The following is a 27,316-nucleotide window of genomic DNA, read 5'->3' as shown; positions in this document are numbered from 1 at the left end:
AAACTTTAAAATTTCTTACTTAAAAAATTTCAATCTAGAATTGAAGAAGTTTGCTTACTTACTCATCATCATGAAAATCCTAATAAGAAAAAAGTAATTTCATGAATATTCTCATTAAATTCTGCATAATCATGTTTCATGGCAAAACTTTCCATTTTTCAAACTCATCTCTAGCAAAAGAAAAAAAATTCTGGGTTTGAATACCTTTTTTTGAAGTACCTCACAACACTAGAAAAGCAAATGAAAATGGGCTATATAGAATTTTAAAAGCCTGAGGCATGCTCAAGCTTCAATTTGAGAAGTGTATTATACAAACTTTATTATTGACATACATACATGAGGATATGTACTATATTTAGAAAGAGCTTCTTCATAATAAAATATCTAACAATACTTAAAAATATGGGGCTGCCATTAAATTACTTTTGTTAATAAAAATCTAACTTTCTACAGTATCCTTTTAAAATATACATATGTATATATATATATGTATATTTTTTTTTTTAAAGATTTTATTTATTTATTTGACAGAGAGAAATCACAAGTACACTGAGAGGCAGGCAGAGAGAGAGAGAGAAGTAAGCAGGCTCCCTGCCGAGCAGAGAGCCCAATGTGGGACTCGATCCCAGGACCCTGAGATCATGACCTGAGCCGAAGGCAGCGGCTTAACCCACTGAGCCACCCAGGCGCCCCATATGTATATATTTTAAAATTCATAAATATATATATGTAAACCCCAAAAAAAGGGCTTTGGGGAAATATGTGATAAAATTAGACATTTTATGAGGACTCAAAAAATGCTCACAGGACTGTAGGTATTTGTTAAAATTAGCTGTACCTTTAAAAACAAGTATTTATTATTATTTTATAAAAACTCTAGTACAAAAAGGTAATTGTAAAAGATGGTAGAATGATTATTAAATGTAGAGGAATCTTTCAACACAATGTACACTGATTTAGCATTTGTTTTGATTCAGCTTTAGGTCCTTTTTATATTACCAATTCTAAAAAAATTCCCGCATAGGTAATTTTTCTGATGTCCTCTTTTTTCTAAGAAAATGCAAACATAAAGGTTCACCAGTGAGAAACCCCAATGGCTATGATTCAGAGTAACAGATCATAAAACATGATATCATCACTATATTTTCAGTTGTATTTCAGGAACCTGTGATGCAATGTCAGAGAAGGACATTGTAAGGGTGTACAAAATAAACTTCAATGAAGATTTCCTTTGGATAAGAACATAGTAATGGAAATCTGAAGAAAAAAATAAGATCTAACTTCAACTGATGCAAATGAATAAACAGGGTTTAGGAAGAGAGTCTGAAGGTCATTGTTATCCAACAGTGGCGTCCCGTAACAATTAAGTACTTTATTAATGGCTGATTTTTTAAAAAAGGACTGCCTGAAGACACCACAACTACACAGGACTGAGAGCCAACAGGAATTATTACCTGGTGATCTGTGGCCTATCTCATGCCCATGAATGGGTGCTGATATTAGCCATTCAGATCTCTTTGTACAATTTCAGGTTTTTCTTTCAAGTATTCATATACTTAATAAGGAAAGATAATAATGAGGAAATATATTTATATAAATCTATAGTTCTGGTCAGTGACACCAGTATGTAAGACTGCTCTCAGATACTGTCACACTTTGGGAGAACTCCAGTTAGAACTTTTAGTGCAACTAGGTAATTTCAATCAGCAATGACTTCTGCATCATCAATCCTGATGACTGATCAATATAAAAAAGAAAAGCCAATCCAAACCAAACTGAAAACCCAGGCTATTATTCTTACTGAAAATATAACCTATTATAGCAACATGCCTTTGATCTCTAGTCATTTAGCATTACATAAAATGATAAAGTAACAGCTTCAGTCACCACTGAGAAAGGTATCAATTCCAGAACATGGGCTAAAGGTTCTCAGCAGTGGCATTTTGGAATGAAGTGTCAAGGTTCTCCAATCTGGTTACTTTAAAATACAAAGATTTCATTTTCCTTTGAAAAGTAAAGCTGTTTAACTTTAAATATTTAACACTTCATTTCTTTATTGATAGAAAGCTTTGCTCAGAAATAAGAGTCCCCTCACAGTCCTACCAATCGCTGTACGGCCGCCATCAGTGATGCTGGACTAAAGCAAACCAGAGGCCTGGAAAGCCAGAGAGTTCAAGGTGCTTTGTTTTACTAGGTGCTTTTTTGTATTTTAATCAAAACACATTCATTTTTCATGTTAGTTAATTTTTCTTCTTCTATATGAGTTTTAAAGTATTGTAACAGGTCATAGGCCACAGTAATTTGAAGGTGTTGAAGTGGAAGAAGCTGATGTTGCAAAACACACAGCTAAGAACATTTAGACCATGAAATACCAAAAACAAAACAAAACAAAACAAAACAAAAAACCCAAAAGAAAAAAAACTGGATAGGAATGTATAAAATGACTTCTTTTGCAGATCTGCAGATTACGAAGGTCCTAAATTAAAGCCAGCCAGCTCCATGGCATCTATTTTCAGTTAGGGAAAAGAATGAGGTAAGATGATGTATATGATAGCACAAAAATGACAGATAAGAATACGGGGAGAAGATATTCCCAGTATGTCAAGAAGTAGCTCTCTTTAGGTCTTACTATACCACAGTATAGAAACTAGATTTCAGTAACTCCCATACAAATATTATCTATTCCTAAGAGCGGGGTGGGGTAGGGTGGGATGGGGGCTGTCCCTAAAAGGAAAAAAAAAGATTTTTTTAAACTTTTCCCTAGAAATCAGTTCTAATGCTTTTAGAGTTAACCGAAATTAATGGCAACTAGTAAAAATTTTGCAAATGTACTGCAGACCTCCAAGTACGTATCAATCAAATACTCTGCACAAAAACTTCAGGAAAATGGCACACTTAATATTCAACAGCAAAATGTTCAGCAAAGCCATGCTAAGAATACTGCAGCATCTTAAAAAGCATGGATGAATTGCATTTTTCCAAATAGACAGAAACAAAAAAATGAAATAAGAAAACACTAATGTTATGAGTAACTCTGGGGGTAAACCAAAACTGTCACTGAGGGATTTTGCAGATGATAAAGCAGTATCATTCACTGTCCGAGACCTTACTTGCTGGTACAGTTGGGGTCTTAGCGCCGAGTTCTCAATCATTGTGTGAACCATGGTGATAATAGGTTCATTTTCTTTCATCTATTTCAAATCAGGAGGAGCATACAGCAAACATCAGTTTACAGCACAGCTAGATTTGAAAGACGACACTGTAAATATAGCCTCTACTTTAATATCTTCCTAATAGTGCAGTTGTTTACATTTTACCCCAAGGTTGTACAGATTTTAACTTATATAAACCATTTCAAGCAAGTATTAAATGCTGTAAAATACTTCCCAGGTTATAGAAAAGCTTACTAATTGCAATATTGCTGCAACTAGGTTTTACTTTATAAATACAATGAATATAGTGGATGAATATTCTTACATATACTAGGACAGATGATAAAGCATCATGCCATATTCAAAGAATAAACTATAGGATGAAAACCTACTTAAAAGGAGAAAACAGTATCATTTAATTGATTTAGTAAAAAAGCTTAAAATGATACTCAGTTCTTTGTGTAACTGATCAGAAAAATATTAGTTTTCTTGTATTAAAATTTTATAATATTCAATATATCTTGTCATTTAGATAATCACATATTTCACTAAGGTTAATTTTGATAGACATCTGTACACAGTCTGCTTTGGATCTTCTTACAGCATAACACAACATGCAGAATTATTTCAAGGACATGCAAACTAAAATTTATTGAGCAAAGTCTTGATGTATCTCCCTGGTTCCTAAAAAGACTGAAACCATGTTTCACATTTCCAGCTAATGTTGTACTTAATTACTGCCTCTAGAAAAATATTTATTTTAGGAGGTTCTGGACTCAAGAGATAAAGCATTCAAAAGAGAATCATCATAATATACAGAGAGTAAAAGGCCAATGATATTGTACCATTTGTATGTAGACAAATTATAATTGCAATGTGCAACATGTACTTTACATGATTTTCAACCTGCAAATTATAGAAAATAAGCATTTTATTACAGTTAACAAATGCTACTTTACGGATTCCATTAAATCTACAATAAAAGTTTACTAATCTTGAGACCAATAGATGCAGAATATAAATAAAAGATAAATCCTGAAAAGTGTACATCTAGACAATTTTATTTTCAGCCTAGTTACCAATATTTCATGTCAATAAAATGTTTTGATTGTCAAATTTGAAAATGGTGACTGGTTTAATTTTTTTAAGTTTCATTCAACCTAAATAATTTATTAAAAAATAATTTATTTAAAAATCTCAACATCTGCATATCATTTAAATATAAACTTCTTTTTTTTCCTCTGCAACGCTATTTAGTAAGGGACTAAGGCATTTACAGGTGACATTTCATGTACACCAGAAAGAGATGTGTTGATTCGCAGTTCAGGGTAATTTTTTTTAACAGTGTTGCAAAGTAACTTATAAACATACAACTACAGATGTAAATTTACTTTAGGAGAAAAAAAACTTTTATCCTGGGAATTTAAGACCTCTTTGAGTTTTCATATGCCTTCTATGTTTTAAGGGAACATTAGTTATCTTAGTCAAATGTAGATCTTGGATTAAGTACAACTGTTTTTTGTTTTGTCTTACTCATTTGACTGTATTGATACACACTTTATATAACACAGTAAGCTTAAGTCCCTATCCATTTTAAAATTTAATTTTCCAAGCAATCTCATCATAACTATTTTTCCAACAGCATACCATGGAATAGTCAAAATAATACTGGACTCAAATTTTTTTGCATTGCGTGAAGGTCAGGAGCATGAATGTTGTAAGAAGTAACAGAGATCAGAGAGTATCCAAATGTAAATGATACTCAAGGTCAAACTGAAACTGCCCATCGAGTCTTGGAAACCTGGCACTACTGATCGGCCCTTGTGCCAAATGGCTAGGTCAACATGGTTCACACCTCCAAGTGGAGCTTTCAATACAGTACAGATTAAGGATAAATGTTCATATTCTAAGGCTGGCAAATTTCCTTGAAGGGACAATATGGTTTCTACAGAAGGGTAATCAAGCCCAACTTATTTAGTGGACTACTTTGAGAGGGTAAACATGCATGTGTATCAAGGGATGCCATATTTGTGATTTTGATTTACATGTTAAAGCTTATTAAATATTCAGACACTGAGAAGGGGTCTTTTTGCAAGAAAAACCTAACTTAGGAACAGAAAAACTAAAAGTAAAAATAGTGTTTAAATTATACAAATTGCAAAGTGTTTCAGAGATTATTTCAGAAATTGACTATTTTTCATTATGAAAAACTTCATACATATCAAATCCTAGATTATTAAAATTAGAAGTCATCCCTAGAAACCGACAATTTAGTACAACAAAGGAATAAAAATGTTAGCAGTAATTATTTTGAATTGTGGGACTGCAAATTTTCTCTTTCTCTATACTTTTCTCCATTTTCCAAGTTTTCCCCAGAGTAGATATTGATTTTCTAATTAAAAGAATATTACTAAAGAGTCAAGGATAAAAATATATAAACATGAAATAAACAAAATTAATGAAATAATCATTTCCTCTGAGAAAGAAAAATCTTATTAGCACCATGTGTTCGTATCATGTTCAAGGCTGGGAATTAAGGTGGGAAGAAACCTACTGGATTTGTCTGGTGTAGTAAGGTCCTTACCTAGAAGAATTCTTATAAACCTTTATTCTGTCTTAGGAATCTGTATCCATATCAGAAATTTATTAGAAAAAATGTTAACTAATTTAAAAAAGTAAGCTACCCAACACATTTGTAAATATATAACTACCTGTAATACCATTTCTACCCTTTAAATTATTACTTGAGAAATCAAAATTCAAGTTTAGACCAGGGATTCTTAAGCCACATACACACCACTTGAGGAACTTGAAAAGAATACAGATACCCTGATTCCCAGATAATTCTAATGAACAATTTGAGAATCTCTGATTCATTAAAATACCAAAGTGACAGGATGGTCTAAAAATTCCTCTGCCAGAACTTTACCCCACTATCTTAACACCATCTAGGATCCTTGTTTTCAAATCAGAAGAGAATTATTGGATTTTTTTAACTTGAGCATGAAATTCCAACTTGCTCATTGTATTATGCATTATGTATTTTTAAAGTCATTATTTACTACTTTAACTGAAAAGCTATCGTAATGTTTACATAGCCAAAGTCAGATGGAATATGCTGTTTCAGGGTAAGTCCTAGAAGTTAGTTTCAGGGCACCTAGTTGGCTCAGTCAGTTAAGCATCTTCCCTCAGCTAAGGTGATGATCCCGGGTCCTGGGATCGGGCTACCTGCTCAGTGGGAAGCATGCTGCTCCCTCTCCTGCTCCCTGTGCTTGTGTGTGTGTCTCTCTTTGTGTCAAGTAAATCAGCAAATAAAATATTTAATAAAAAAGAAGCTAGTTTCCAAGTATTAAATATAGAATATTTGAGGGGTGTTTTAGTGAAAGGAACTGCTAGCCTGTTTCTAGAATATATTTGGAGATAAAGCAGATCCAGTATTTCCAATTCAATAAATCTGCAAACGGTGAAAATTCAGTCAGATCAGTGAAATTGTTTAATAGGGACCAAACTCATTGTATGGGCTCCTGATGATTGTGTTCAGTTTCCAGCTGTCACATACCACATGCAAAGAGAGGGCCACCACACACAGGACCACTCCCTTTCAAATCATGAACAGCCCACTGGTTAGTTGTCCTAACAGCTCTTGGTTAGGTAGATGTAGTGCCCTCAGAAAATCCGAAATCTCACTGCTTCTGCCTTTCCGTAAATAGTCTTATCCCATCTCTTGTGTAATTATGGAATCATTATTAGTAAAATGGAATCCCAGGAAGTATATGAGCTGAAGAACAGGCACTGTTACCAAATTGTTTTACTTTAACACTATGAGAACATATTGTACATATGTACATATGTAACTATGTCGTACTTCCTAGGATCTTGAACAGAACTTCCCAACTGACACCTGTGGGCAGGGAATGGGATACAGGTGTGTGCAGATAGGGACCACCTCAGTCCTCAGTGGGCCTACATGCTCCTAATAGCACCTCCTCCAGTTCCCGCCAAGGTGCTGTATAAATACCGTCACTTTCTATGTGTGCCATACACGAGAAAGGTTAGAGAGCACTAAGACAGTGTTCTTATTTCAGAAAAACTATGCTTTATGTCTTTGGTGTTTATTGTGATAAATATATTTACCTCAATAGTTTTCAAACCTGACGGAAAAGAAAAAAAAAATCACCTATGGACATTTAACATGGTATCAAGGGCTGGGCTCTGGCAATTCTGACTGGGTATTCGGGAAAGGAGGGCCCTGAGAATTATACTTGCTTTCTGTCTTTCTGAAGGATGTCCACTGATAGTTCTGACAGGAAATCAGGCTTCATAACCATGGTCTCATCTTGGCACTAACTCAAGTAATTCAGGACTAATTCAACTGTCTCCCAATAAAGATTTTTTCAAGGTCTTGATGAGTCGGTACTAAATGTTAATCAAGCTATCTGCATAAATACCAAAAGATGAAAAACTCCAAACTAATTATCTAAATGCAAGTGTTACATCTACATTAAAACAACTATCTTTATATGAGATAAAACATTAAGATACTAAATCCCCTTAAAAAAATCAACTGACTCTCATTATTAATATTGGTGGACTCATCAGAGTTATGGGGGACCTGCGGTGTCAAGAATCCTACTGCCAGTTGTCGTATTTGTTTAGCAACTCCTAAACACCAGTTTCAAAGTCTTTATCTTGGAAATTAGACAAGCTACTAATGCAAAAGGAACAGATATTCTAACTCATGAGATAAATGCTCCTGAATAATTTTGGGGTAAATGACAGAAAAGAGAAAGATTAGCAGTGAGCAGAGTCAAGACATTCATATAATTTATCCTTGGAGGAGATTAATTCTTGAATTCTCCTTTAAATATAAGAAGTGGTTAAGGAATGGCTTAATTGGTCTTTAGAAGTTTATATAATGAATTGTCTAGAATTGTGTTTTGTTGTCCGATAGAACTTTCTGATGATGAAAATGTTCTATATTGCTATAGTCCAAAATTGTAGCCATGTGACTCTTCAGCCCTTTTAAATGTGGCTAGTATGATGGGGGGGGGGGAGAATTTTACTTTTATAAAAATGTAACTATTTTAAATGTAAATTTAAGTAGTCACATATAGCCAGTGGCTATGATATTAGACAGCAGGCTTAGAAATTCTAGACAAGTAAATTTAGTGTAATTTTTCCCCTGATCTGGATCTTCTTCCCAGAAGGGGAAAACATTTGTGCAAGCTCTGTCTTGTAATTGAGTCTGAGTCTGAATGCTGTGCTAACAGCTTCCTCCTTTTTGGGAGCAGGCAGCCTGGATGACTCCTTTCTACCCCACAGAGCTTTTGTCCTGATAACCAATGAGAGGACTCATTTCTGTGCTGTCATTTTCCATTTAAATGAAAAATGGACTTTTCCCGAGTTCTTAATGACTTCTTAGGAAAAGAATTTTTAAGTTGAGAATCTGTCTTAACAATAGCAAAAACCCCTGATGGCCTAATCACTGAAGAATTCATTTCTCAAGAATGTCCTCCTGCGTCTAGATCAATAAACTCCTAAGAAGTGTGGCAAGACTAAAACGCTAAAGAATTTGACATGCCTAGGGTGAAGCTTTGAGGAATGCAGGGGTCTTTATAAACAGGTCATTTAGATAATGACAATGTAAATGCCTTCCACTCTCACTCCAGGAACATCTGAAAGTCCAAGAACCTGAGATTGAAGGGTATGACTACCTATTGAAACTATTCATTGTTTAACAGGGAGCAGGGAAATCTGAAGTGACTTTTTAAATAGAAGAATGTAAATAAGTCTCTTTATAACTGATGGGGCTGGAGGTCTATTACTGTGAAAATCTTAAAGCAATCTGAATAAACTGTCCATGCTATACAGGCTTTCTAAAAGTAAAGCTTTGGGAAAGTATTACTACTGTTATATATTCAGAAGAATCAATGGTACTTTAAAAGATGCAGCTAGACAATATAATATTTTCTCTTTTTCTTTTCCAAGGGAGAAAGATGGATTAAAAAAAGACAAACAAAAAAGGAACAACAAATTGGGACACTAACATAGGTGTCAAACATACCTGACACGCCCTTAAGGGAAAAAGCAGAAGCATTTCTAAACAGTCAGTATTGGCTTCAGGACCACCGATTATAAGGCCCACTTATGGAGAAACATTATAAAAATACCCTGAGCCCAGCAGGAAAAAAAGAGGGTAATCTCTGTACTCACAACATCACTTCCTGCTGGATTTTTAGAACCCCCATTTTGAGAAATATATACCGCTGGTATATTTGAAGGTCTCAGGTAATGTCTTTCTAAATAATTTAGTTATATAATTTATTCACAGTGAGTTTCACCCTTTTTTACCAAGGGTCTTTTAAATTATTATTTTTTTAAATTAAAATCCTTTTGGCTATAGGATAAACTTTATAGATCTGATTTTTACTTTGGTGGCTTAAACTATTTTCTTTATTTAATGACCCATTCTTTTTTTTTTTTGTATTTTATGAACCAAGGTGACATTTTAATGCTCTATAAAAAAGCAAAGTTACATATCAAATATCCACTATACTAAGAGGATTTTATGACTCATTCTTTTTATTATTATTTTTTTAAATATTTATTTATTTATTTGAGAGAGAGAGAGAGAGAGAGAGACAGTCAGAGAGGGAACACAAGCAGGCGGAGTCAGAGAGGGAGAAGCAGGCTTCCTGTCAAGCAGGGAGCCCAATGCAGGGCTTGATTCCAGGACCCTGGGACCATGACCTGAACTGAAACCAGGAGCCTAACGACAGAGTCACCCAGGCGCCCCTAATGACTCATTCTTAACCACTGTTTCTTCAGCTTCAAGGAATAGATTATTATCTGATGCTACTACCATTTTTATTCCTGGGATTCACAGGCAGCCAGAAACAGTTAAAGAACTCAAAATCCACTTTGTAAAAATGTATTATTGTGTGTATTATGTTTAATACAGTTGTATTTTTCTCTTCTTTGCATGTGTTTTAACGATACCATTTTTAATTTTTAGAAACGATTTATTTGAGAGAGAAAGAGCAAGAGCAAAGGAGTAGGGGGAAGGGACAGAAGGAGGAGAAGCAGACTCCCTGCTGAGCAGGGAGCATGATGCAGGGTGCAGGGGCTCAATCCCAGGACCCTGGGAATCATGATCTGAGACGAAGTCAGACACTTAACGGACTGAGTCACCCAGGTGCCCCATCATTTTAAAGGGACAAACGTTCCAAGAGTGAAAATCTGGTATCTCTGTTAGTGAAAAAGGTTATTTGTTTTGGCTGTGGGTAAATCTGCTCTAAAATATATTCGTGCTTTAACTCAAAGTTAAAATATCTTCTAGACACAAGGACCTGGGTTTTATTAATAGGAATTGTATTCCGAGTTACAACTAGCACTGAATAGCAGATTTCCTACCATTAATTTAAAGATTTATCCGCTTTATGATCATACTCTTAGTTCAATCTTAAAAATGATTTTGGCCTTTATGTTCAACTTTATTCCCTTCCTGGGCTTTGAAAATAATTAAAGAATTCTACTTTATAGAATTTATAGTAAAAAAAAAATTATAGTAACTCTATAGAATTTATAGTTAACTTCCTGCCTTACATACTGAGCTCCATAAATCTTTGCTGAATGAACATTCTGAAAAAATTAATAAAAATGAGATAGAAAGAAAAGCTACAGCCCTTGGGTTACAAAAATACCTGCTTTGGTAAATACAAAATAGAACTATATAAATATTATGCATTTAGGAGGGGTGGGGAAATTGTTTTCATTTTGCCATCTTGTTAGGTAAGAAAATGTTAAGAACAACTCCATTAATTCTGAAGGAAGGCAAACAAATTTAGAAAAAAAGGAAAGAAAATTCCTTAATACAATGAAGTCATCCTAGTTATGTGATTTGGGGCAAAGCATTAATCCCGACTTACGGGGACAAATTCAACTGGCCCACATGCTACAGAGTATGTGTATATGAGCAGCCCAGGTGGGATGCTGTATGTGATGGTGCTCTGGAAACTGCAGTGTTACTTAAGCTCTGGACAAACAGGTACTGACCGGGCAGATGCATGATGTAGAGAACGGGATTGCTTTTAAAGCAGCATTGAGAATGCTGGCTGGAGAAAATGGGCTCTAGGAAAGGAAGTGTTTTTCACAGGTTGGGGTGGTGGTGGTAGAGGAGTGAGGGTTTGAATGACAAATCGAAAAGAGACCTTATTTTGTAGCAAGAAATTGGTAAATTTCTGGAGTTAGCTGAAAGACACAGAGTGGCAGGTGCTTTTAATATGACCCAAATTTTATAAATGGTAATGAGGAGCTTATTAGTACATACAGGGTGTTATGATGGCCTCTAATATCCTGAATAAACACCATGCAGGTATTATGTATTTAGCTAAAATACCTGTTCAGATGGTTCTACAGAACGTCATGATTTTCCTGTTTTTAGTAAATGTTCTTAAAGGACTTTAAATTCAAGTTTCATGGTATTTTTAAAAAATATTTTATTTATTTATTTGAAAGACTGATCTCAAGTAGGCAGAGAGGCAGGCAGAGAGAGGGGGAAGCAGGCTCCCGCTGAGCAGAGAGCCCAGATGCAGGGCTCGATCCCACGACCCGAGATCATGATCTGAGCCGAAGGCAGAGGCTTAACCCCCTGAGACACCCAGGTGCTCCATCAAGGTTTCATGGTATTTTAAACTTTAATTGTGATGGTGTTGGGAGATAAAATAGTAGGAGAACATACTGTAACTCCAGGAAGCTGTCTGATTTAATTCTTTCATTTTAATACATGTGTATAATTTCTACCCTTAGAGTGGCAGAACAGGACTGTCCTATCTTAGATCCTTCTAGGTAGGCTGCTATTGGTTTTTCTTTTCATCCTCTAGGCAATCAGACCATCCAAGACTGGTGTCAGGTTCTCCTGCCCATAGCTGGAGAAGACTGGGTCTCCCTTTTTTCTTTTCCCTTGAGGGCTTAAACCACTTTTGAGTTCTAAATCTAAGGCAATAGCTAAAATAAAGGTCCTGACCCTTCTCAGAGTCAGGGAACTCTTCTCTAAGGATGATGAGCTCCATAAATACTACACCAATGATGTTAAAAGGGAACAATAGTTTGAACCATTTTTTTTTTTTTTTTTTTTTTTTTTTTTAGTTTGAACCATTTTTGCTTTTAGTTTTAGTCAGGGAACTAAAGGATAAGATGACAATCCAAATTTTGGACACTCTGGGACTGTACTGAAGGCAGACGGTCCAAGTGCAGGTTGCTACGAGCAACTAGAAACATGTAACTAGAAAGACAGTAATGTGTTTTGGATACCTTTTGTGCCCCTCTCTACATCCTATTAGCACATCTTTTATTTCCGCTCTTGCTGAGCCAACACCCACATTGTGCATGGGAACCCACTGGATGCTCGTGTATGCGTCACCTCAGTATGCTCGAGAGTTAGTCTCGAGAGGTAGCCCTTGCCAAGGAAGATGGTGGCCAGTACAGGATGGGTGCCCCTCCTTCTGTTCAGCTGGGCAATTCTGCAGTGTTTCATCAACAAGTATCAGTCAGATGAGGCCCAAGTTGTGTATGGCAGTTGATAATATATTCCCTCCTTCCCTGCTCACTCTCTCTACTTCTATACCTTGGTATCACTTCCCAAAATAAACTTCCTGAGAACAAGCACAAATCAAGACGCCCACATCACAGACTGTTTTCTGGAAGAAATCCAGGGGTAGAGACAACTAGTAAAATGATGTGTAGGTGAATGCTCAGAGGAGGGAACACTGAAAACCAGAAAACTTCTGGGGCGCCTGGGTGGCTCAGTCAATTAAGTGTCTGACTCTTAATCTCAGCTCAGGTCTTGATCTCAGGGTCATGAGATCAAGCCCCGTGTTGGGTGCAAAGTCCGCTTAAAAAACAAAACCAAAACCAAAACCAGAGAACTTCCCCAGTTAAGGCTGAGATGAGTGAAAACAGCAAAAAGGGACAGATTAGTTACTAGTAAGAAATAGGAAAACCATGATAATAATGTCTAGGCATTGGATAGGCCAAGAGTTCAGAATCAACACATACAGCACGCGGTGACCACCCGCAGGTGCCTGTGTAACAATAAAGAACCTCTTGCTGTTTGCATCCTGTGGCAGTGTTGAATTCTTGGGTAAGGGGATCTGCGGGTCTTTCAGAATTTCCAGTTCTGGTCTACCCACTGTCTATTTAGTCTTCTTAGATTTCTGCCATTATGATGTCATATACTGCTTAAGAATTCCCTGGGTATTATCACTCTCTCCCTACTACTTCTGTGATCAGATTATGCAGAGAAAGGGAGAGACTGAATCAGAAACGAAGAAGGAAGTATAAGGGAGAAAGGATTCCTCTTAATAACAAGGCGTAAGAAAATACAGATATTCTGCACCATGTAACTAGCAGGGTTAATAGATGTTAAATAACATATTTTCATTTTTCCAGTATCTTTAGCTTGCTTTTGCCAAATGCCCATTCTATGTCCCCTGGAAACGTTCTCTATCAATCATTCCTAAAAATAGAAGCTCCAAGACCCCTTGAAATATTAGAGAAAATGGGATCCTGCCTAATAGCTCCACAGAATGAAGTTGCTGAATTGACAGGAACAATGAAAGCCATCAAGAATCTTTTCAATCATCTTGTTAGCATTTCTTCCCTTATAGGGAGGCTGTCTTTCATGCACACAAAGAACAAAATGCAAAAAAGTATTCTTGGGTTTTTACCTTGAATGGTTTCAGTACCAATGACATACATTCTGTTAATTGTTCCTTTTTACATTTCTCTTGGCATAAGTATGTTTAAAAGTGGTCAGACTGTGTCTACTTAGTTTCATTTCTTGAAAGGCTATCTCAATGCTACTACAAAACTTTTGCAAATTAGAAAGTTTCGCTTACTCTTCAGGGTGTTTTAAAAGTTAGTATTAAAATAAAATGAGTTTCTTATCTTCCCCACAGGCATTTGAGGATACTTAAAAAAATGTACTGATAAAATCAGACAGATGTAGCTATTGATTCTTGGAATTCTTAAACATTTTTATACAACAAAGAAAACCATGGGTATGCGTGGGCTGTATTTTTCTTTTATTGTGGAAAATTCTTTAATTATGGCAAACTGGTTTGTCAGGAGAAATTTCCAGTTTTTCAATGAGAATTTGAAGATAATGAGATCCTTTAGCCATCTGATGGTAAAGAATATACTCTTTGATGCTATATTCAGAAAGGACTTAAATATGTTCTAGTGGCAAGGACACAGCTCTAGCTGGGTAGAAGTAAATCAATTTCACTAATTATTGGAACAGAGGAATATTCTGTTCACAAAGAGCTTTTGAGTACATGGGGAAGAGGGAACCCCAACACAAATGCGGCTGATGGAGGTATGCCTCTTCCTTTTCCGTTCTAAAGCAAATGTTTCTGCTACAAGTAACCATAATGATTCTTAAAGGGAGAGGGGTAAAGGGAGAATGCCCTAATTTTAAGGGCAATTTGTAAAAGCAATTTAATGTTACAATAAAATTTTATATCTGAAACATGAGAAAAATACTTGCTGCAGTCCAGTGCAAGTAAAGCTCAGATCTGCAGAAGTCAATCTCCATTTACTGTGGCAAGTATTCTTAGAGGAGGAGGTTGGTCACTGGAATGCTGTAACAGAGTCAGAGCGCTGATGGTGGAGAGGGTAGGCCACATGTTTGGTTTACCCACAAGGAGGCAGCGTGCTGACAAAAGGCTTGTGAAGCCGAGTTCCAAGTTCTCCGAGCCTCTGTCCATTCCTAGTAGCTACCTCCTCATTGCCTGTTTCAGCTCCTAGCATCTCATTTTGTTATCACTGCCTACATGGAAAGCTGGCAGGAAGGTTTTAGGAAGAGAAAGGGGACACCATCTAAATTTTCTCACAGCCCCTTTTTACTAATAGGGAGAATTAGAAAAAGCGTGTGAGGAAGAAAGAAACAAATGGAGGGAGGAGCTAAAATAGGGGTGAGGTAAATGGATAAAGGGATAGACACATTCTCATTTCCCCATTGCTATTAGTCTTCCCTTCATGACTGACCAAAAAAGTTATGTACTTACTCATTTTCTAAATAAAACCTAAATGAGGTACATAAAGTATATCCAGTTAGCACTACTATATGTTCATAGGCTATCTTAAAATTCACAATAATGACAAACCTAGGCTAGTCTTAATAAATGTAGACTGTGAACAGTCTACTAACTGGGCTGTAGAAGCATGAGTAAATAATAGTATACTTCAAAATGAAACAAAAAGCAGAAGAAAATCCCACCACATAATTAGTATGGCTTTTTTTTTTTTTAAAGATTTTTTTTAAAAATTTATTTGACAGGGAGAGATCACAAGTAGGCAGAGAGGCAGGCAGAGAGAGAGGAGGAAGCAGGCTCCCTGCTGAGCAGAGAGCCCACGCGGGACTCGATCCCAGGACCTGAGCCGAAGGCAGCAGCTTAACCCACTGAGCCACCCAGGCACCCAGTATGGCTTTTGTTATTGTTAAAAACACTTCAGTAAAGGACTCATCTTCAAAATGGTGGTTAATTCGAAGTCAAATTATATTGCTCAAGCTACAGGGACCAGAATCAAGACTTTTGGACTGACTGTGTGTAAAATGTAGATACTCAGAATTTCAGATAAGGCATTTTTATTTCTCATCTGTTACACTATAAGCATTCTAGTGATAACAGAAATGAATTTACCTCTGAAGCAACCCAGAGACTATACTCAGCTCTATTTTTCATGAACTTCAATCAATAAAAACTTTCTTTTGACTATCTCACAAGGGGCAAGAGAGAGAATGCATCTTGTTGCTGGCCTTAGGTTATTCTATTTTTTTTTAAACAATTTTTTTAAAAAAGATTTTTATTTATTTATTTGATAGAGAGAGATCACAAGTAGGCAGAGAGGCAGGCAGAGAGAGAGGGGGAAGCAGGCTCCCTGCTGAGCAGAGAGCCCCATGTGGGGCTCGATCCCAGGACCCTGAGATCATGACCTGAGCCGAAGGCAGAGGCTTAAACCACTGAGCCACCCAGGCGCCCCCGACCTTAGGTTATTCTAATGATCTGAGCTAGGAGAGTAGGTGTTGAAAGTGAGTATTAATTAGCACATATTTGGTATGATATGTAGTATAAAATGTGACCAGAGCCTTTTCCTCTGACTTTCAGATTTTAAAATCTACTTTCCAATCTGTAGTTATATAAAAACTGGTGAATCAGTTTATAAACCAGGCAACCAATAATGCCAACAAAAACAACAGATTTGGTAATCTATAATAGGTTACTGGCAGTAACAAGATTAAAAGCTGGAAATGTTTTTTTAAAAGCTGGAAATGTTTGAGCTGAATGAAAAAAATTTCATTAAAGCTCAAAATTATTAAGATTTTTTTCTGTAACATAATAACCTTACTACTGATTTGAAATATAGAATAGTTCAAAAGTAAATATTTCATTTACATTAAATGTAATTATTTAAAACAAATATTTTTTTCATTTATTTAAAGAGAGATTTTCTTTAGGAAACCTTAAAGATATTTATTTAGGCATATCTAAATTTCTGGGCAAAGCCACCACCTTTTTTCTATAAATTGTCTAATTATATCTAAAAATGGCCCATTTTTTCCCATTAGAAATCATCTTACTCTGTGCAAATAAGCATTCAAATAATTATCATAATTCTTTTCGTTACTACAAGATTTAAAAATGGGACCAATATAACTTTATTTCATGATCTAAGAAATAAAGGCAAATAAGAAAAGGCAAATTACTGGCAAATCTCTACTGACATGTAGAAGGAAAAGAGAGGATCAGTGAAAAATTGACATTTTTGGAAGCCACCAATAGGACTATTAGCATTATCCTTTCTGACAGCATAGACTCGGCAGAGTGCTGAGAGGACCAACGGGAACAGAAACCTCAGTCGAATCTGGGTCACTTGGGCAAAGAGCTCAACCTGGGAAAGGCAGCTGAGGAGAATCACCTTAGCAAATGGTATTTCCATATACTTACCTGAACCTTCCTAGGGTTTTTTTTTTTAAGTTTATTTATTTATTCAAGTGACCTCTACTTCCAACTTGGGGTCTGAACTCACGACCGGGAGATCAAGAGTCGCCTGCACTAACTGCGCCAGCTGTCAGTGCTGTGATTTTCGAAAGGCTGAGGTCTCTGTACTTCCAGTTTTCATTTACGGAGGTAAGTAATAAATCACAGCGAATCACTAGGTTTATTTCTAGAGATACTATAGAACTTCAGACTCACAATTATACTGTGGTTTACACCTAATTTTTGTAGTATCCCACTATTATTCAGAACTATCTCTAGCTTTATAGGCAAAGGAACTTTTATGAAAGTTATTTACCATGTATCTTAGAGGCAATGTCACATATTGAGGGAAGACTTACTTCTACCATTTCACTGGCTAACGTGTCTTTATCAGACTGCTTTCAAAGTGTATAATTTAACACCGTGGTTAAATTTCAACAGTACCGGTCTCTGGGGTGGAGACTGGAATCTGGAGTCATGAAATGCTGATTTCTAAAGCATTCCCATAGACAAAATCATGATGAAAACATGTTGTGGGAAAATAAACTATTAAAATTCATTAATATAAAGAAAAGTATTTTTTAAATATACTTTTTTATACTTTAAATATCTTAAGTATATTTCTTTTAAAAATTAAAAAAAATGAACATCTTTTAAAGGGTTATCCTAATGCAAAATCCCTCTTTAAATATAACTAAATTAAATTAGCACATTATTACTTTGTTTTAAGCAGGCAACTATAAATATGTAAACATCTGTCTTACAACAATTTCCATAGTAACCTCTTCCATTTGTTAAAATATTTAAGTTTGAACATTTTGAAACAAACTAAAACACGTTATAGCTTAATTTATATAGATAAAAAATGCATTCACTGGAAGAAATCCTATGTCTAAGAACATATCAAAAATTCTCATCAAATTAAAATTAAATATTAAAAGAGAGTTTCATAAAAACTAAAATATGGAAGTGTCAGTCCCTAGTCATGAACTGCCATTCATACCCACTGCTACCACTGAGGTAATTCAAGGAACTATAGGTCACTGTAAAACTGACTCTATACAGTTTAGTGAAGACCAAACACCAGGAGCACATGGCAAATAAGGACCAAAGTTATGCAATTAAAAATGACCACCGCACTTCTCATCCATAGTTAAATCTCCCTTTGGGAATACAGAGAACACCACACGCACCCCTCTCTCAGTCTTCCAACGAGGCATTCACCGCCTGGTACCTATTTCTTTACTTAGGTCAATTCCAAACGGAGATAAGCCTTAATGAGTGTTGAGTGTTTTGGGATGAGAAAACGGAAGTTTAGAGAATTCAGGCTCTCAATTTTCCTGTGACCCAGCATCTGCATTGCCCCTAACACTCACAACTATCCTTTCTACTTGTTTTTGTTGTTGTTGTTGTTTGTTTTGTATTTCTGAATTCCCCTGTTAAGAATCTTATTCTGTCACTTGTAAAAGTCATGCTATTAGCTCATAGCTTAAATGACCAAAATATCGGAGTAGCCTGGAAAACTGTACTACATTTCAAAGGTTCTGTTAGGTATAATAAGCAAAAAAAATTCTACAAATCCCACCTGATGATCCAAATATATGGTGTTCCTTTGAAGATGATGTGAAAGAATTTCATTCTAGTAGGCATCAATCAAGAAACAAAGGGATAGAGAAAGAGGGTGTAGAATTCATGAAAAAGTCAATTTTGAAATAAGAAAAACAGGTAGTTTACCCCAACCTAATATGTTACAGTACACAACTTTCACATACATGCTCCCCTGTAAATTGTACAGATGACGTATTATAAAATTACACTTAGTTTTGTAAGAAATTAAGTAGACATGCACAGAAGCTAATATATTAAGCAGAAAAATCCTTCAAATGGCTTTAGCAGACTCAGTGTTAGAAGTTTTACGTGTTAATACTTTTCTGCACCATAGTACTACTTCTTTGGATGTTTCTCATATAACCAGAATCTATTAAACCCTTTGAGAAATGTTTACGTGTGTTCATTCTTTAATCAAGAATGAAAGAAATATCTTAATCTCTGATATTTAAAAGGCAGTGTTACTACAAGTGTAATCAATTTTCAACTTACTACTTTCCAGGAATTACACCATTTTTCAATATGCTTTATCAGATGTGGAAGCTACAGTATACAGCGAATGATAACACTGTTTTGAAGTCTGTCTGCATTTCCTATCTCACGACCAAAAGTTGGTGCGTGAGCGGGTTGGAAGGCTAAGAAGAAATTCATCCTACCCGTGTGTCCCTTTAATAAGTATAAACAAGTGAATTCTCAAAGGGTCAATAGGAGATCATAATGTCGCTGCAATGATTGTATGGGCTCATGCTCGACACTAACAACACCGATCAAACTGATTAATGAGTGGCTCAGAATCAGTGGTAATGGCAGACGACACATACAAAACTCTTAATAGCTGACCTTTGGGCTGTGGGCCTCAAGTTTCAGCTGCATGAGCTGTGCTAACGTGTGTTCCCGGACACTATTCAGTTCGGCCTGCTGCCGTCTCAGCTTTATTAGCAACAGCGTAAGCTCCTCTGGCTGAAGGAGTACAATTTAAGAATCCAAACAGTGGAAAACAGATTAATTGTTGTCTTAAGTGACAGATATTAAACCAAGATTTCTTGGCAAGTTTCCTCTTATGGCTGACATCAAACATAGTGCCTAGGCACTATGATGATAGGTCCTACATAAATGCATAGATATCTAGAGAAATAGAAGGAACAGTGTTACTTAAAAGATACAGCGGAACAACAGTATATTCAGGCATTTTCTCAGAATTCAAGAGAGAATTAAGTGTTAAGTACAAAAAAGCACAATGCCAGAAAATCATTATAAAGTTTTGTACCTAAGAGCTATTAAATTATTATTATTCAAAGATATTCTAAAATGACGCCTAAGACTTTTACAGCAACAGAACAATACCTGCGTGTCCAACACTCTATTTTAGGGAACAGAAGGTAAATAAAAAGAATTAAACTTCATGTAAAACTTGGATGATATCTTCATGCCATTAAACTCAGTACCTGGGAACTATTAATTGCTTCCCAGTTATATTATTAAATGTCACTGTTAGGGGATTCACAGGATATTTTAAATGACCAAAAGATCAGTTTTTTTTTCTAAGGAAAAAAAAAAGACAGCATTTTATATAAAGAGAAAGGTTCCATGAGTATATAAACCCTCTTCCCACACTCTGGGGCAAGCAGAGAACTTCTGATTCCTGATTGGTTACTATGATCCCTTAGGGAGATAAATTTTCAAAGGCAGATAAAATTCCTTAACAGGCCAATCTGACATATTTTTCTTTGTTAGAAATGCAATAAGGTATGGTCGTTGGCAGTCTTACAGGTCATAAAATATTATTTGGTCTTTCTCTGAACTTTGCTATGATTAAAAACTGCAGAAAGGCCAGAGGGAGACTCATCACCTGAGGGCTGTGGTGTGCACTTGAAAATACTAGACCAAAAGCCTTCCTGAGATGGATCTGTCTTGCCTATACCACAGGGTTAACATGAGCTCTCTTCTATTCTGTTCATTTGCTGCTGTTCTTTTTTTCTTCTCTATACAACAGTTTTAAGGGACAGAAGAAATTTTTAACTGTTATATGAAATATTAAAAACTATTGCCTTCGTTGAGAAAAATCTCAGAATTAAAATGCAGTTACTATGTGATTCTTTAGAAAGAGCCATCGACATGGATAAGACATTAAGGAGTCAAAGAATATGCGTGTATGTCCTGAAGAAGAAATTTCATAACAGGAAAAGAAGAGCTACTTTTGCTCTGATGCCAACCACATCTGGTGACCTCAGGACTATGGGGTTGTCCGTCTTAAGATCACCATATCAAGCTCTTGAGGTCCTGCCACAGAGCAGGTGGGGTTGTGTAAGGGATTTAGATATTCTAAGACCCAGAGTGACCGAAAGAAGGAAATCTCGAGACTCTGGTTTATTATTTGCTGAGTTAAAAAGATAAAGAGATTTTCAAAAGGACAAAAGGTTCCAGTAAGTTTCCTATATACTTAAACTTTGAGGCATAATAAAAACAGGCACATTTTTGACCTGCACAAAAGGAAGTAATAAGTAAATTTTATCCTAAATATCCACTAGAGGGAGCAAGAAGAAGATAAAAATTCATAATATGATACTTATTAGCATTATCTTATGACGGATGTCTGTTTCTTCGTCAGATCAACAATCTAATATGTAAAAATTACAACATTTAAAAGTTTTTAGTTTTAATCAAGTAATATTTATAACCTTTAATAAATAAGCTGCCAGTAGCTTAAAGTCAACATATCTTCCTTATATCTAAGCACATAAAGGATGAAAAAGGAAATAAAACAATGTCTGCAAAACACACAGAACATGAATTTGTTTTGATTCCTTCAGGAGGACAATTTCAAATGATGAACAACTATCTAGATCCTTAAATCACATCTTCACTGGAACTGAGACTACCTACTGACATTAAAGCACAGATAAAAGAATGCCATTAAAATTAAACGATGTAATGAAAAGTCCTCCTTTCTCTTTAATGAGAAGAATAATAGTGTCCTGGTGATAGAACTCCTTCTCAATTTGAACTTAATACTGAGGATGAAATGATAATGCTAAGTACTTGCTAACACCTCGTGTATTTTTATAGTCTCTCTCTGCATAAATATGTAAATCAGTTTTTTCCCTTCTAAAGTAGTTAATCTGTATAAAAATTCACAGGAGAAACTTCTTAAGAGGCCTGAGTGTGACTACACATGGTCGCCTGCTGGGTTTGTTCCACTAATCTACTACTCCAACTTCTGTTTTAAGAACAAGGGAATTAACATTCAATGAAGTAAACAAACCCTCTCAGTTTATACAATAAAATCTGAAAATATAATCTTATATTTAGGCATTCAGACATTTAGGGAAATATATCCAATCTGACAATGAAATGGTTACATGATCTCCGATTCTTCTAATGAGCTTCTCTTTCACAAAAGCTGCAACAGTTTTTCTTTGGGAGGAACCCCTTTTTCAAACTTAGAAGCTCTGTTGGATATGTGCTATCATGTGCAGCACATATATAAATCATGGTACAGTAAATAAAAACAACAACTCACCGTTTTGCCTTGGAGGCTCTGGGGACTAATAGACTGTAAAGTCAGGCCAGCTGGCATTGACCTCCTGTCAGGAACATAGACATGCTAGGAAAATAAGGGTACAATGTAAGTTCTGTGGTCAATGTCAGTGATGAGAATCTTTTTACATTATAAAATATCATTGAAAATTTGCTATTACTGCTTATGAATGTAGGTATTAAAAGTCAGTTGCAAAATGGTATCTGAAACTGCATCAATGAACTTTTCATACTGTTAGATTAATACCTACTGGCTTACAGGCATAACTAGGAGAGATATTGTGGGTTTGGTTCCTGACAACCACAATTAAGTGAATACTGCAATAAAGCAAGTCAAATGAAATTTTTGGTTTCCTAGTGCATGTTAAAGTTATGTTTAAACTATGCTGCTGTCTATGAAGTGTGCAATAGCATTATATCTAAAAAAATGCATATACCTTAATTAAAAGATACATTACTATAAAAAATGCAAACCATTGTCTGAGCTTCCAGTGAATTATAAATCACTGATCACAGATCACCGTAACAAACAATAATAAAATGGTTTGAAGTATTGTGAGAATTACCAAAATGTAACACAGACACAAAGTGAGCAAATGCTGTGGCACTGACATTTTTGTCAGAAGGACTGGTGCAAACCTTCAATTTGTGAAGAAAAAAAAAATGCGGTATCTGCAAAGTGCAACAGAACAAAGCAGGCTTGTGTTTATGCTCTAAGTGAGTTTTTTACCCATCTTTGATTCTGTACTATCAAACACTGTTCGTGAGGAAAATATTGGATCAGTGAGTTATGCAGATGTTGGCACCACTGGTGTACAGTATCACACCACACATCTGTTAATACCACCACCGATCCTGAAGCGCCGGAAAGCTGTCAAGCTCACAGTGGCAGATACAGCATTTCCAAAATTCTAATTTTTGCTTGAAAGCTCCTATTTGTCATCAGTGACAAATACAGTTAGTTGTTTTCTTGGAAGTGACAGGATAACATTTCACTTTGAGATGTGTCTGTCAAATACCGAGTCTGAACAACTATAGTTTGTCTATCATTCGTTCTTCCAAGTAAAAGTGGTGTTTCATGAAAAAAGGAGCTAGTCCAGCTTGCACCTCTAACGCACGCATGTTTTTCTGTGAGTCAACCCTAATATTAGCACTTTGGTATGCAAGAAAAATGTCTTCAACATATTTCCCATTTCATCACATAGAAAATTAAAATGACATATAACAAAAGGTTAAGATGAATAAAATTATCTTTTACTGCTTCATCAAAGGGATTTCTAAGTGAAACTGCTACTTTATTTCTACTGCAAGTGGGTGGCACAGGAACTTACAGTGACCACCACTAGTTTGGAGCCACTCCCTTGATTTATGTGAAGGTACCAAAACCCACCATTGTTTCTGTGCTTTTAGAAAATGGTAACAAAATGAATATCGCCTTATTGCCATTGTAGAAACAGTTTTGAGCTTATTTATAGACTCCCTGGAAGGGTCATGGGAACCCTCAGAGATCCATGGACATACTTTGGGAACCACTCATCACATCAAGGGAAACGACAGGACACTTTGAAAGAAAATTTTGGCAATGTTTAAGAAGTTTTTGGGGAGAGAAGCAGTAGACATTAGTTGACCAGGAACTAGATAGCAAGGACACAGTCATCTTCTATTTGTTATTGAAACAGATGATAAATTAATACCAATACCAGAAGAACACTTTTCAACCACACACTAATCAATTGTATTAGAGTAATCTGTCTTGAGTATTGTTTTTATTTATTTTACTTGTTTGAAGGAGTGAGAGTGCACATGCATGTGCACAGAGAGGCGGACAGGGAGAAGGACAAGCAGACTCCACACCCAACATGAAGCTCGATCTCCTGACCCTGAGATCATGACATGAGCTGAAATCAAGAGTTGGATGCTCGGGCACCTGGGTGGCTCAGTGGGTTAAGCCTTTGGCTCAGGTCATGATCTCAGGGTCCTGGGATCAAGTCCCATGTTGGGCTCTCTGCTCAGCAGGGAGCCTGCTTCCTCCTCTCTCTCTCTCTGCCTGCCTCTATGCCTACTTGTGATCTCTCTCTGTCAAATAAATAAAAACTTAAAAAAAAACAAAAAAGAAAAGAAAGAAAAAAATCCTGATTGACTTATTAATTTCTAACGGTTATTTATGGAAAAATCAAATATACCCTTTATGTAACGTTACAACTGAAGGATTCAGTCTGTCAAAAGGATACTAAAAGGTACATTTTAAAATGGTATAAAGCAAAAAATTCTTTAGAATTAAAAAGGAAACGACAGAAAATTTCCTTTTCATTTTAGGATAGACATTACAGAACTGGCTGCGTGTAGGCTGACTGAGATGACGGCTTTAGTATTTTAAGAAGCTAACTAACACTAAGTGCACTCATAATCTACTAAGCAATGCTTAAACCAACTGCAAGTACAAGTTAAAACATGATTCCTATGTGAATCTTAATTTTAAATCTTTTTTTTTTTTTTAAATATTTACTTATTTATTTAACAGAGATTGAGAGAGAGAGAGGCAGAGAGGCAGGCTCCCCGCTGAGCAGAGAGCCCGATGTGGGGCTCGATCCCAGGACCCTGAGATCATGACCTGAGCCGAAGTCAGAGGCTTAACCCACTGAGCCACCCAGGCGCCCCTGAATCTTAATTTTAAACAAGAATATACACCAGGGCTTCTTGGTACATTATTCTTCTGATATTAAACTGGGCCGTCTAAGGAGATATTTCGATAAGCCATACAAGCAGCTGGTTAGAAGATGAGGTCAGCACTTACCTAAGCGAAGAGCGGGACGAGCCTGATATACGAAGGCAGGTATGTTGGAAGGGGGCAGGGGTCGTATTTTCAAGTGTGTGGAAGAGCCAATAAAAACCCAAGTGGGCTTAACCTACATGGACGGCTGATGAGCTATGCTGTCCAGCATGGAACAGTGCATAAAGCATCTGCTCAAAATAGCTAGTTCTGTGCTCTTGAGAGACAATGCATTGCAAGCTTAGGTTTTTATATGTGAGATTCTGACACTGCAGATTATTCTTGCTTAGTTTTTAAAACAGAAGAGCTGCCTTGCTTACTTACCTCCTCCCTATATTCATGGCTTTCACATTTTCTAATTAATTAATTATTTTAAATATTTTATTTATTTGACAGAAAGAGAGATCACAAGTAGAGGCAGGCAGAGAGGGAGGGGGAAGGGAAGCAGGCTCCCCACTGAGCAGAGAGCCTGATGCGGGGCTTGATCCAAGGACCCTGAGACCATGACCTGAGCCGAAGGCAGAGGCTCAATCCACTGAGCCACCCGGGCACCCGACTTGTCTTTCACATTTAAAAGAAGGCATAGTATAGACAGAAATAACAGAGCATCCATAAAGCAGTAGTTTATGCAAGATGAGCAGCTAGCTTACCTTAGGGTGGTGGGCCCTGTGCCTGCGATCTATCGTCACATCTCCTCTCTGAATTGGGGAAGAGACTTCTGATCTGTACGTTCGTTGAGGGGAGTATCCCTGATAAGCAGCTATTGACCCATGGGAAGGTGATGTGGGAATAGAGTGCATGGTCTGATCAGAAATATTAACCATGGTTTTGGGACTGGTCAAAGGACCGTGACGAGGGAGGGTGCTCTGCTTATTATAGAACTGACGCTGCTGCCACTCGTAAAGCTGCCACATTGTGTCATCTCTCATTGATCTCCGTTTCTCTTCTGCTCCAGGTCCTACTGGTTGGTCATGAGTGGAAGGGGTTACACTGCAGATACTTTCCGGCCTGGTCTTGCTGTTCCTTGGGAGTGTTCTATAACCCTCAGGATAGCGAGCCATAACCTGGGCTCGGTGGCTTGGCATATTTCTTGGTAATGTCTGATAAGAAATTACTCTAAAACAAATAAACAGACAAAAAAAGAATTGAAGTGTAAACATGAACAAGAGAGTTGTTTCCTAGATTCTGAATTAGAGTACATTTTCCCCCCTTCTGGTAAGTAAAATATATATACTGGGACTTACTTTTAAAAAGTTGATCACGATTTTACACAGGATATAAAATATTCATGAATAGATTTTAACTTTTTTATGAAATTCAGTTTGATGAATTTACTACATTAAATAAAAAACATCTTTGTTATTTACATAAAAGACTATTCACGTAACATACAGTTAGGTTATGAAAAGGAAAATACTTATTAGTAAGAATGTCTAAGGTCTAATCTCGTCTGTCTCTATAGCTTGTTTTTAGATCCACAGACGCCTAGAATCTTTTCCTACATCTCACCAGAACACTTAAGTGGGATCTCTGTGTAGGAATGAAATCCTGAAGCATTTGAATTGAGCCTACGAAGCCAGTTTCCCCCTAAACTAAATTTCCTCAAGGTTTGTGTGATTCCTCTATTGCAACGCTTCCTTCAGAAAGCATGACTATTTCTGGAAGAAGTACATCAGTACATTTGTGGTTGGAAGAGAGAATTCCCCTTGATAACTTCTCTTAATTTGAAAAATAAAAATGACTTGAAGCTAAAGCTCAAAACGGAACCATTTAAAGACAAAATACTTGAACATGACAATATTTACCCATACAACTGCAAAACTCAGGAATTTTCCATGTTTCTAGCATAGAAATGAATATTCCACCTTGGTATAAACATTTGTGGGAGGCTTTCTAAAGCAATCTAAAAGTTCCTCATGGACATTAAGCAGCTAAAATAAAGTTCTTCTAAAATGCTGTTGTTTCTGGATATGGACACATTAGGTCTATTACTTTTTTTTTTTTTTAAAGATTTTATTTATTTATTCGACAGAGAGAAATCACAAGTAGGCAGAGAGGCAGGCAGAGAGAGAGAGAGAGAGGAGGAAGCAGGCTCCCTGCTGAGCAGAGAGCCCGATGCGGGACTCGATCCCAGGACCCCGAGATCATGACCTGAGCCGAAGGCAGCGGCTTAACCACTGAGCCACCCAGGCGCCCATTAGGTCTAT

At 36.4% G+C, this 27,316-nt stretch overlaps 1 protein-coding gene across 4 annotated transcripts in view; it reads right to left on the bottom strand.

Moving 5' to 3' along the window:
- The window catches only part of PLEKHA5 (pleckstrin homology domain containing A5), a 237,749-nt gene that overhangs the window by 42,653 nt on the left and 167,780 nt on the right, over positions 1 to 27,316 (bottom strand). For 2 of the 4 annotated variants that reach the window (XM_059402683.1, XM_059402684.1), the window contains exons 11-15: positions 25,760 to 26,225; positions 22,323 to 22,406; positions 19,643 to 19,762; positions 18,780 to 18,833; positions 3,111 to 3,191 (exon numbers count right to left, since the gene is read on the bottom strand). In XM_059402683.1, the coding sequence (XP_059258666.1) occupies positions 3,111 to 3,191; positions 18,780 to 18,833; positions 19,643 to 19,762; positions 22,323 to 22,406; positions 25,760 to 26,225 (805 nt within the window). The remainder of the gene's footprint in view (positions 1 to 3,110; positions 3,192 to 18,779; positions 18,834 to 19,642; positions 19,763 to 22,322; positions 22,407 to 25,759; positions 26,226 to 27,316) is intronic. The other 2 variants (XM_059402685.1, XM_059402686.1) reach the window with 1 other exon arrangement.

Source organism: Mustela nigripes, chromosome 6, assembly GCF_022355385.1.
Source record: "Mustela nigripes isolate SB6536 chromosome 6, MUSNIG.SB6536, whole genome shotgun sequence".
Classification (NCBI taxonomy): Eukaryota; Metazoa; Chordata; class Mammalia; order Carnivora; family Mustelidae; genus Mustela; species Mustela nigripes.
Note: the sequence above shows the minus strand (reverse complement) of the source record. Positions and strands in the feature narration are given on the sequence as shown.